Raw genomic sequence first — 10,394 nt, 5'->3', positions numbered from 1 at the left:
AGGCGAAAAAAGTTCCTCCGTGGACGCCCCAAATCCAGCAAATAAATTACCGGCTAATTGGCAGTGACAAACACAGCCGTATCATTTAACGTGCTGGTTGGGGTTTTTTTTCCTCATCCGGCGGATTGAGGCATCAAATTAGAGCGAATTACTCTATTTATTGCTAATATTGTTTTTCCTTCGTCGCTTAAATCCCATTAAGTCAGTACTTTTGTTGACAGGACTCGTCTCTTTTACACCTTTGCTGGCGTTCTAATAAATTATTCACAATTGTTTAACTTTTCCTTGTGCATTGATTTTTTCATTTGACCTTTGGAAAGATGACTTTACAGAAAAGAGCGTTTATTTACTGGAGCAGGTAGGATATCGGGGATGGATTTAGCATTTCTTCGGGTCCAATTGTACACGTCTCCGCCACGATAGGCAACGATTTACTGGTTTTTCCGTTTCAGGCACCAAAGCGGGTCCCACCACCGGTGAACCGGCCCCGGTCTGCCCCAGGTGGCATTTTCGGTAGCGGGGAAGGGGGGCGAGGGGGTTCGGACACCGGGGTCCCAACGGGATCAGCTCATTCCCGTCCTGCCGGCCGGGAAGACGATCACCGGCGGCAATTCCGTTCGCAGGTTTTCGTTTATCCTCACGGGTATTTCGCCGTCCCTGCGGCGGGGAGCGCGTGCTGGGGAACTCGCCTGAAACTCACCAAATTCGTCCAAATCACAGAATTAAGCGTAAGGATATTTAGACGTTTCGTTGCGTTTCTCGGCGTCGCCCGGCGCGGGGGTCGGGGAGGGGGGATCCGAGCTCGACCCCTTCCCCGCGGCACAGTCCGGTGTCCCGGCGCTGTGCCCACGCCGCGGGGGGCGACTGTTCGCGCCAGGAAACACGGCCCCGCGGGCATGACCTCGAGCTGCAGCCAGGACCCCCTCCCCACGCCGCCCGTCACCCGTGGAGCGGGGAAAGCACGGGCCGCGGGGGCAGCGTCCCAGCAACTCGTCGCGTTGTCACGCTGCGGACCGCGCTCCCCGCGCCGTCACGGCCCCCCGTGGGCGGCGGGACCCCGGGGCCAGGACCCCGGCCCGGCCCTCCCGCCCCCCGCCGCACGTGGGGGGGGGGTGGATCTAGGGATTGGCGCTGATCGATGTCTCGGCGCGCGGCGGCGCTGCCTGCCCGCCCGCCGCCGCTCGGCGCTGGGCTGGCGCTGCCTGCCCGCCGCGCGCTGCGCTCAAACCGGCCGCCGCGACCCGCCGCGGCCTCCGCTGCCCGCTCTGGCCGCTCCGCCGCTCCGGTGAGGCGCTGGGGCCGGGCGCTGGGCCCTCCCGCGGCAGGGGCGCGGGGCAGGGGGCCGCGGGCCGCCGCCGCGGGGGCCGGGCGCGCTGCGGGGCCTGCTGCCGCTCCCCGGGCTGCGGCCCGGCCTGCCCGGGGTTGCCATGACGACGCCGGGGGCTCGTCGCCGAGGCCTGGTCGCCGCGGGGAGCCGGGAGGGGCTCCCGCCGGGATTGAGGGGCTCCCGCCGGGATTGCGGGGCTCGGGGGCTCCCGGGGGAGGGGCTGCGGGTCGCTTCCCCTCCCGGGCCTCCTGCCTTCCTGCCGGCGGTCCCGGCCTCCCGGCGCTGCCGCCCGCTCGGGGCTGTGCGGCGCGGCCGGCTGAGGAGAGGGGGTGACCCCAGGGCCAGAAGCGTCTCGTGCGGGGGGTGCGGGGGGTGCGTGGCAGCAGCAGCAGCTCCGAGCAGGCGGCTGGGAGCGGGGCTGTGCTCCTGCTGCCTCTCGTCACGTTTCCCGGTGGAAACTGACGAGGGGCACTCGGCGGTTGGTGTCTGTTTCCCCGGCAGTGTCCCCGCAGGGCCCAGCTGCCGTGCGGGGGGAGCACGCGGGGCCCCCTGCCCCTGGGCTCCGTGTTCCAGTTGATAGAACCATCAGAGGAAGTTATTTGCGCAGAGTGTTGCTTTCCCGGCTCTGGTCTGTGAAACCGTGGGTAAAGAAGGTGCACAGTTTGGCTTCCTGTGTCTCTGATGGGCTGTTCCTCTCAGCAGGCGTTTGAGGTATTTGCGTTTTTGTTACTTATTTCATGTAGGGAAGAAACGTTTTTCAGCAGTTCAGCTGTTCTGATGCTCTGAGGCAAATTTTAAACGTGGGGTTTTAAGTGATTTAGCAGGATCCTTGAGCCTGTTATTAAGGAAGTTACTTATAACTCGATTTAAAACAAATACTAAAAGCTGCATCATCAAGTTCAGATAGACTTACTTAATCTGTAAGGATACTCTGAAAGCTGGTTATTGGAGTAAGTGCTGATTAATGCCCTTAGTGAACTTAACTTGGCCTTGATCTAAACTAGGAGTGTTTGTAGTTCTCATTGCCTTGAAGTAAGGAAAATGCAGTTATGTGGTGGAAGGCCAGTCTGGAGATTTAAGAGTTATTGAGCAAGAGGCAGATGAGCACTATGCTAGGGCTTGAGGCCTTACTTCAAGTCTCCACTTTGCTGTTGGTGTCCTGGACATCCACCTGATACCTCCTTGGGCTGCCTGTTTTTTCCCCACACACTTTGAGTTGTACCTATTTGAAGCTGAATTAAGGAATGCTGTTATTATAAACAAATTGGTCATGCATCATCTTGAATTCAGAGAAACTTTCCTCTGGTTCAGAATTAATGACTTTGAAAAATACTGTTAATGTGTTTGTGAAAGGACACTCTTTAACTAGAAAACAATGTTCTGATACGTTTGGTGTCTGTGGATTCTTCTTCCTATGGGAGACATTGCAAGAAAGCAACTGGACTCCTGTGATGCTTTGATCTTTAGCCTTTCTTCTGAGGTGCCCAGTTGTGGTAGATGTGATTCAGGTGTTCCTCCTGTAGTTGTCTGGAAACTTGGCTAAGGAAAAGAGGCACCACCCGCCAGGTGTGTATAATCAGCAGCAATAATTGCAGCGGCTGCCCTTGGAAGAGCAGCCACCTTATCTTTTCTGAACTGTAGGGCAGGGCAAAGACAATCTTTGAGCTGTACATGTACAAAAGCTTGAGGGACTTCTGCCCTCTGCCTGTTTGTGGTTTCCCTTTTCTTGGGCAACAGCATTGTTATTAGTAACACCTTGACTCCTACTTCTTAGCTAGCGAGCGTGTTTGTGCAGGACTTAAAACACGTTTGCCTTCAGTTAGCCTCGTTTCCTGGCTGAAGCTCAGGCTCTCATCTTGTTGATTCTGTCCTGTGGATGGACTCGCACAGCTTAGCAGGAGTGGGGCACTGAGGTGGTTGCAGTGTGTTTTCCATCAATGGTTAGAATTTCTGCAACGATGCTGCTTGCAGAGAGGCTACATAAACAGCACAGGTGGTTTGTGTTTACTTAAGTCAGTTATAATCAGAGTCTCTCAGTAACTAACCCATGTAAATTGTTTGGATTTGATGCTAAAACAAATGCAGAGGTTGTTTTGTCTCCATCACTCCTTGCTGATGATGTTAACTACAGATTGTATAGTTTAGCTGGATGCAGTGCTCAAGGTGTAGCCTACTGCAGTGAAGTTTATGGGCTAACAGCCTGTTATTAAAAACAACCAAGTGTCATTATTTGCTTACAGTCTATGGGAAGTACCATAATAATTTGAAATGTACATTTGAAAATATGTATTGTACACTCAGAATCTATGAAACAAGATTGAAAAAGGTCAGATCCATGAGTGTGTACTTCTTACTAAGTTTTAAAGTGTACTTGACTCTCTTTGAATAGATTTTTCTAGGGAAGTGGTTGTTTTCCATGTAATCTGTTTTATTTATAGTTTTGCATGCAGGGTGGGAGGTTGCTCTGCTGTTTGCAGGTGGGCTTGACAGCACTGTTTATAAACTTATCAAATGTAAGCAGTTGGCTTGACATTTTTAATGTTTGTTTCTCTTGGCAAAATAAGTATTTTGTTTTCATCTCAACCTAAGTGTTGCAGTTTCAGTTTTCAGAAACAAAAATTAACTGTTAAAACCCCAAAGGCCTTTTAGATACTTCAGCTTGCCTGAGCCCCAGAATGGGGACTTAACATCTATCAGGCCCAACTATTGAGAAGCTGTTCCATTTCAGACAAATTGCAAGCCTTCAAAATGTTGACTTTGACAGATGTTCCATAATATTTAAGTAGCTGAAAAATATTTAAGTAGCTGATATATTTGGTGATAGGTTCCAGCTCAGGCTTTAGCACGAGTTTCCATGTAGCTGCTGTGGTCTCTGTTGTGGATCTTCAGACTTTGTATGGAAGCAGCCTGGTTGGAAACCCATGAGATTCAGCACATGATGCTACATAATGAGTCTTAATTTTTTCTATTTGCCTTGGCTTCCCCCCTCTCATTATTTTTCTGATTAAGGATCCCTGGGTGATCTTAGTTCTCCTCTGTGATCTGCAGGTCCTGTTTGTGGAAATGGTATATGGACCACTGCTGATCCACCAGAACCTTCCATCCATCAGGCATCACCTGGTGTGGCCAGTCATTGGTAGCAATTCCTTTTCCCAGGTCTGATCAAGGGTGTGTGGAAGGAGTAGGCAGCAGTCCAGGAGAACACTAACCTGGTACAGGACTTGACAACTGACTGCTCTCGAGTGCTGTGTTAGTGAGAGGTGTCTGTGCAGGAAAAGGTGTAATGTACTGAAGGGATGGCCTGAAGACCCTGGTGAGACACGGTGCCTGTCAGACAAGTTTGTCTGCTGCCTGTAGATACCCCTGTAGGAGACAGCTGGTAGGACTCGGCTGCACACATTGCTCCAGGATCAACAGTCTGCGTCTGGAAGCCTCTTTTCCAGTGGAAACTCTGGGATGTGCAGGGCATCAGTCACCCGTGTGCCTTTGTCCTGTAACTCATCCATGGAAAGCCTGGTGCTCCTGCAGCTCCTGAGCCTCAAGTCTGTGCACATCTGCTGCAGGGCTTGTCCTGTGGTAGGGACAGGCCGTGGCATGTAGCTCTTTGGTCCTGGACACACGAGATTGAGATTTACATAGTGTATTCCACTAGTTTTATTTGCTGCTTAATTCAGTTGTATGTCCAGACTGGGGAAAAAGCTGATAACAAAAAAAAAAAAGAGAAGTTAAACAGCAGACAATATAAATGTTGAAGTGTAATGTTCTGCCTAGTAATGATACCCACATCAAGTGGCCAATATCTTGGCAGAAATGTCTTTTGCACTCTTTGTTTCTCTGGTCTCTTTCATTAATCTTCCTGTCATGAGCTGTGGTCTGTGAGCTTTTAACTTAAAATCTGTGTGTTGTAGTTTCATCTTTCTGAGCAGTTCAGCTTATTTTAAGTTTGAGATTCAGGTTCGTGTTCATTTGAAGATTGTTCTATCTTTGAAGAGCTGTATTTTACTGTTCAATAACTGTTAGTACCTTGGAGCTCTGTAAATCTTTTACTATGAGGGGAAAAAAAAAGAAAATGACTGCTCAAGATGGTGTGTTGATAGAAATTGGCATTCCTCCACAGAACTGTAAATTAAAGTCATAGTTCCTTAAATGAGATGAAGCGTTGTCTGTAAAATACTGCTGCTGTCTCTTTCAAAATCTGTGTGGCATAACTTCATTTAAAAAATAAATTCTATTGCAGTTCATCCTCCTACAATTCTGCAGGTTTAGGTGCACAGAAATCTGCTGGTTTGAGGCAAATATTTGAAAAATGTTTAGATTGCAAAGAGAAGCTATTGAGAAGGGAAGAACATCTACAGAGGGATTTACTGCAGCAGGGCTTAGTAGTGACTAATGTGTAAGCACTTCTGGATGCAGAGGTGGAACTGATGGCTCAGAGTTGTGGGATCTGGCTGCCTAGGAATGAGATTATGTAGCTACTGGTTTGATGGTGGCAGGAAGTGAGCTCAAGTGACCAAAGAAAATCGAGGTGCTTAAGGACTGTCTTGTATTTTACATGAAACAATTGTTGGATAAAATACGGAAACTTTCCTGAAGTTGGTGGCAGGTCCAGCACGTGGCACTTTCTGGGAGAAAACCCCTTAGACTTGTGCTTGCTGTGGCTTCCTGGCTCTGGCAGTCCTGAGGGTGAGCTCAGGCAGCACAGGAGGAAGGTGTCTCTGACAGGCAAACCTGCAGCTTGGGCATACCCTTCAAATCCTGTCAAATGCTGGGTTGTCTCTGCGTTTATTGCTTTTTAACAGTGGCCACCTGGGAGGCTCCATGGAAACCTGGTCACAGTCATTGACTTTGCAGTCCTGTCCCTGCTGGGGGGTTTAGGTGAATTGTAGGACTGCAGCACTGAGGATTGTGTGTGGAACAGTTTTGGCTGTCTTGGGATCTAGAGGGTGAAAGTGTAGGTTTAAGAGTTGTTCTTTGGGGAGCTAAGCATGTTTGGGTTCTGTGTTTTTGTTTATTCAGTCATGCGTTTTGACCAAAGGATCTAGTGTAATCAAGACTTGTATTTACATGTAAACCTTTAGTAAATTTAAGCATGAGCATACTCAGTGGTGAATTTCTCTTGGGATCTGTTTTTAGTCTGTGCCTGAGAGATCAGGGTCTTCTGCTGAGGGGATGAAGGGGGTAGGAAGGGCAAAAGTGTGGATGCAGCAAGAGAGTAAGTTCAACGTGTTTATGCTGGAAAGATGAGGACTTGTAATATTTTAGTGGTGGTTGAAGATAGGTGATATTGTGGCAAAATATATTAGTGATCTAGCTGTTGGTGGGAATGTCATAGAATTCTGAGTTCCTGTTTTTCCTTGGGAGCCCTGGAATAAGTGTGTTCTTGGGAAGAAGGGCTGTGACTGACTGCCCTGAGCTGACGTGTGTGAAGGGTCTCCAAGTCTTGAGTGGGTGGGACTGGTACTGCTGGGACAGAAAGCCAGTGTTGTGTGCATTTTGTAACCTGGAAAGCTAAGAAAGGCAGTGTTTCTTTAATTGTGAAGCAGTAACGTGAGTCTCTTAAGAGTTCCAAAAGAAGATGATAACCTTTGCAGCAATTAATTCCCCTTCCCCATTTTTTTTCCCCCAAATCTGATAATAAAGCTTGCAAACATTGTCCAAGTAAACATATCAGCAATCAAGAAACATTATTGTCATATATTATTTATACATCTGATTTTGGAAATAAGCAATTTCAAGTTGAATGGATCTAAACTGAGAACCAAAATCAGCCTGACTCTAGTCTAAATTAGCTTAAAAATAACTTTCTAGATTTTTTCAATGGATGTTTTCATTCTGGCAAGTAGGATAAAAATATGCCTTCTTTTAATGGCCCAACCTAAAATCACATCAAGTGAGTCACATCAGTAGCTGAAAGCAATGGACTGGGTTTCATTGATTGGGTAAATATTATGGATCTTCATTTATAACTCTAATTAAATATATTAAAGAGGCTGTACTACTGACTGTGGCATCTCATGTGGAATATCAGATATTAAAAGTATCTTGTATGTGACTCCCCACATTTCTGAAAAACAAGCTAAAATGAAAATACGTTTTGATATATAAATGTTTTATCAGTGCATCAGTCTGTTTAAATGGTTGTGAAAGATCTTTTGGGAAAACTGACAACAGCATTTGATACCGTAAGTTAATTCAAACTTGCTGACAGTGTAAATTTCAAGTTCCTTGGTAGCTTGTGTTTATTGACATCTTATTAATATCTTGATTTTTATTTTTGCATGCAAAACAGGTTTCTATGCACACGTTGCAATGATACCATTTAAAAAGTTGTGTTTGTTTATGTATGTGCATACAGTAAATGTACCTGTCTATGACAAGGTAACGTGGACATGAGGCTTTCTCTCAGGTCAGGATTTATGTGTTCACACAGTTGGAAAATGGGGCGTCGCTCCTCGGACACAGAAGAGGAGCCCAGAAGCAGGAGGAAGAAGAAGCACCGCAGGCGCTCGTCCTCCAGCAGCTCCTCAGGCAGCAGAACCTACAGCCGGAAGAAGTCGGGGAGGAAATCAAGGTCAAGGTCCCGCTCCCGGGATCTCCAGTCTCGCTCACATTCTTATGAGAAAAGGTGCATTTTTGGGAACTTTGTCTGTTCCAGCTGGTTTCAAATCCAGCTCTTGCCTGTCACGGCAGGAAGCTGGAAGGGGTTGAATCCAATGTGTAGGTGGTTTTGGGTTGGGATTTGATAGCTAAGTTTGCTCTGAACCGTGTGACCATATTTTCACTAGCATTTAAAGAAAAAGCAAAACCACCACCAAAAAACCCCACAACCCCAAACACCTTTCCTCCCTCCAGGAATACAAACCCAGTGTATATGCAGATCCAAAGGTAACTTACTAAACCAAACAAAAAGCAATCAACTAAAATAACTTTTCCTTTTCTCCCTTCTACATAATGAGTTTCTAGTATCTTTGTGCAAATATAATAGTTCATCTCTTAATGCCACCTTGAAAAGTAGCTTCATTCAACTAGTTGTAGACTATTCTTTGTTACTTTTTCCTGTTCTAATAAGCCAAGTGGGGCTTTCCAGACAACAAGGTAGATTTTCTCAATAGAAAGGCTTGGGGTGATTGCACAGTAGGTCTATAAATTTGCCGTAAAAGTTCATTTTCACCATTATTGTTGCTATTTTTTATTGTGTACAGATTACAGTAGTCAGCTAGGTGTTTAGAACACAGATTGTGGAGATATATCTACCCAATCTGTCTTGGCCTACCATCATGTTTCCTTCCTCAGAGGCCCCTCTCAACACCTGAGTTTTTGGGCTCCCTGGGTGTGTCTCAGCCTGACTTGCGGTGATCCTGCAGTCAGACTGAAGAGGTGGTGCTCAGTTTGTTAGCAAGTGGAGCTGGAAAGTCCTCACTGGGTCCAGCTGCCCTGTACATACATATGAAACTGCTTCTGCCCCATCTTCTTTAACTGGCAGAAGAGTGGGTCAACAAGAGGCAAGTTGGCTGTTGGGGGGTGGGGGGGCAGGGTTTCTTGTTTGTTTATTTCCACCCCCTTTTCTTCTGTTCCTGCTTAGCATCTACATACAGCCCTTAGGGGACAGAGGGAGATGACATGGGCTGTGATGCCAGCAATATGCTGATGACATGCAGCTTTCTGAATCTCTTCAGTCCAGTGCAGGCATGGCTATCTCACAGATAAAGACAGAGCTGCCAGGGAGATTAGAGGCTGGATGGAGACCAGTTGACTTCAATTGAATCCAGAAAAGACTAGTGTGTCTGCTTTTAGGATCTGGCTGACTCCTTTGCTTTGCTCTTAGTTTAGGGCATTTGCTCCTGGCAGTTATGTCACTGTTACATGCTGGGATCCTGCTGGATTTATCCCTGACCCTTAAGAATCAAAAGCTGCAGTCTCTAAGATTGCTGTTCTTCATCTTCATTTAGCAGGAACATTGCATTCCTTTTTCAGATGAAGACCTGTTCCTTAGTTCACCTATATATATCTTTTCCAGGTTGGACTGCAGCAGCACTCCTTGTGTGCATACAGCACCCATTGCCTTAGGGTAGACAGGCACACATCACAGTGACTACATCCTGAGTTACAGAAGTTTGTCACCGTGCTGTTATATTTTAACATTAATCAAACGTAATGAAGGCAAAAAATATGGAAAGTCTCATAAGGATTGTGGTTGTTATTTAGTTAGCTGTTGGGGAGGTGTTAAGATAAAGACTTAGAAGCTATTCCTTCCCCAAGTTTTGGGATGGGTTGGTGTAATTTCTCTGTCTGTTCTTTCACCTTTCTCCTTTGTGTGTAAGGATTTTTTCTTTGAATAAATTAAACGGGGAGGTTGGGTGGGAGGGGAAAAGGAAGTTACCTTCCTGACTGAACTCGGGAGAAAGCTTCAAAGCTCAAAAGGAATAAATTAACACTGATTTTTTGATTACTAATAATATTAAAAAAGGAGGGAAGGTCTGTCTGCACCAGAGCAGTACAAAGATTGTGTGTTATAAAAGGTGAGATGATAAATCTGTGAGGTTACATACATGAAATATTTTAAGGTGTGCATAACTTAAAATGTTTTTCCGTTCACATTTTATGTATGTAGGTAGAATGATTGGGAATAATTGTATAGAGCAGCAATGCAGAAGTTAACATTTTTTGAGTTTTGTTTTTAGCACTGGAGTTGTAGCCCTCCTCCAATGGGGTGTATTTCTGTGTAGATCCTGCTGAGGATGGGGGTTCTAAATGTTGCTTCAACCTTAGATGTAGCAAAGAAGCAGCGAGTTTCAGGAAGATGGTCATGGGACTAAAAACCATTGAGAGCTGGATAGTGTTCCTGGCTTTGCCCTTGAGGACATTGCATGATTTTAGACAAATCAGTGAACTACTTTTTCTCCATCTGCCCTTTTTCTCCCTTGGGATGTTTATTTTAGAGAGTAAGCTCTTTAAGACAGGCACTGCCCATGTGAGTTGGTTATTGCGGTGTCATAGCGTTACTTGAGGCTTCTACAGCAGAATACAAACCCCACAGGTTTGTGTGTCCCTTCTAAGTAAACTGTTA

General features: G+C 46.5%; 1 protein-coding gene across 2 annotated transcripts in view; it reads left to right on the top strand.

Moving 5' to 3' along the window:
• The first annotated feature begins 710 nt into the window (after nucleotides 1-710).
• RSRC1 (arginine and serine rich coiled-coil 1) overlaps nucleotides 711-10,394 on the top strand; it is a 136,263-nt gene continuing 126,579 nt past the window's right edge. Inside the window, exons 1-2 of one of the 2 annotated variants that reach the window (XM_051626764.1) lie at nucleotides 711-728; nucleotides 7,758-7,952. In XM_051626764.1, the coding sequence (XP_051482724.1) occupies nucleotides 7,765-7,952 (188 nt within the window). In that variant the 5' untranslated portion in view covers nucleotides 711-728; nucleotides 7,758-7,764. Of the gene's footprint in view, nucleotides 729-1,828; nucleotides 2,039-7,757; nucleotides 7,953-10,394 lie in introns of those variants that run through there. The other variant, XM_051626763.1, reaches the window with a different exon arrangement.

Source organism: Apus apus, chromosome 8 (assembly GCF_020740795.1).
Source record: "Apus apus isolate bApuApu2 chromosome 8, bApuApu2.pri.cur, whole genome shotgun sequence".
In the NCBI taxonomy this organism is placed as follows: domain Eukaryota; kingdom Metazoa; phylum Chordata; class Aves; order Apodiformes; family Apodidae; genus Apus; species Apus apus.
The sequence above is the reverse complement of the archived record's forward strand: the minus strand, read 5'-3'. Positions and strand labels throughout refer to the sequence as shown.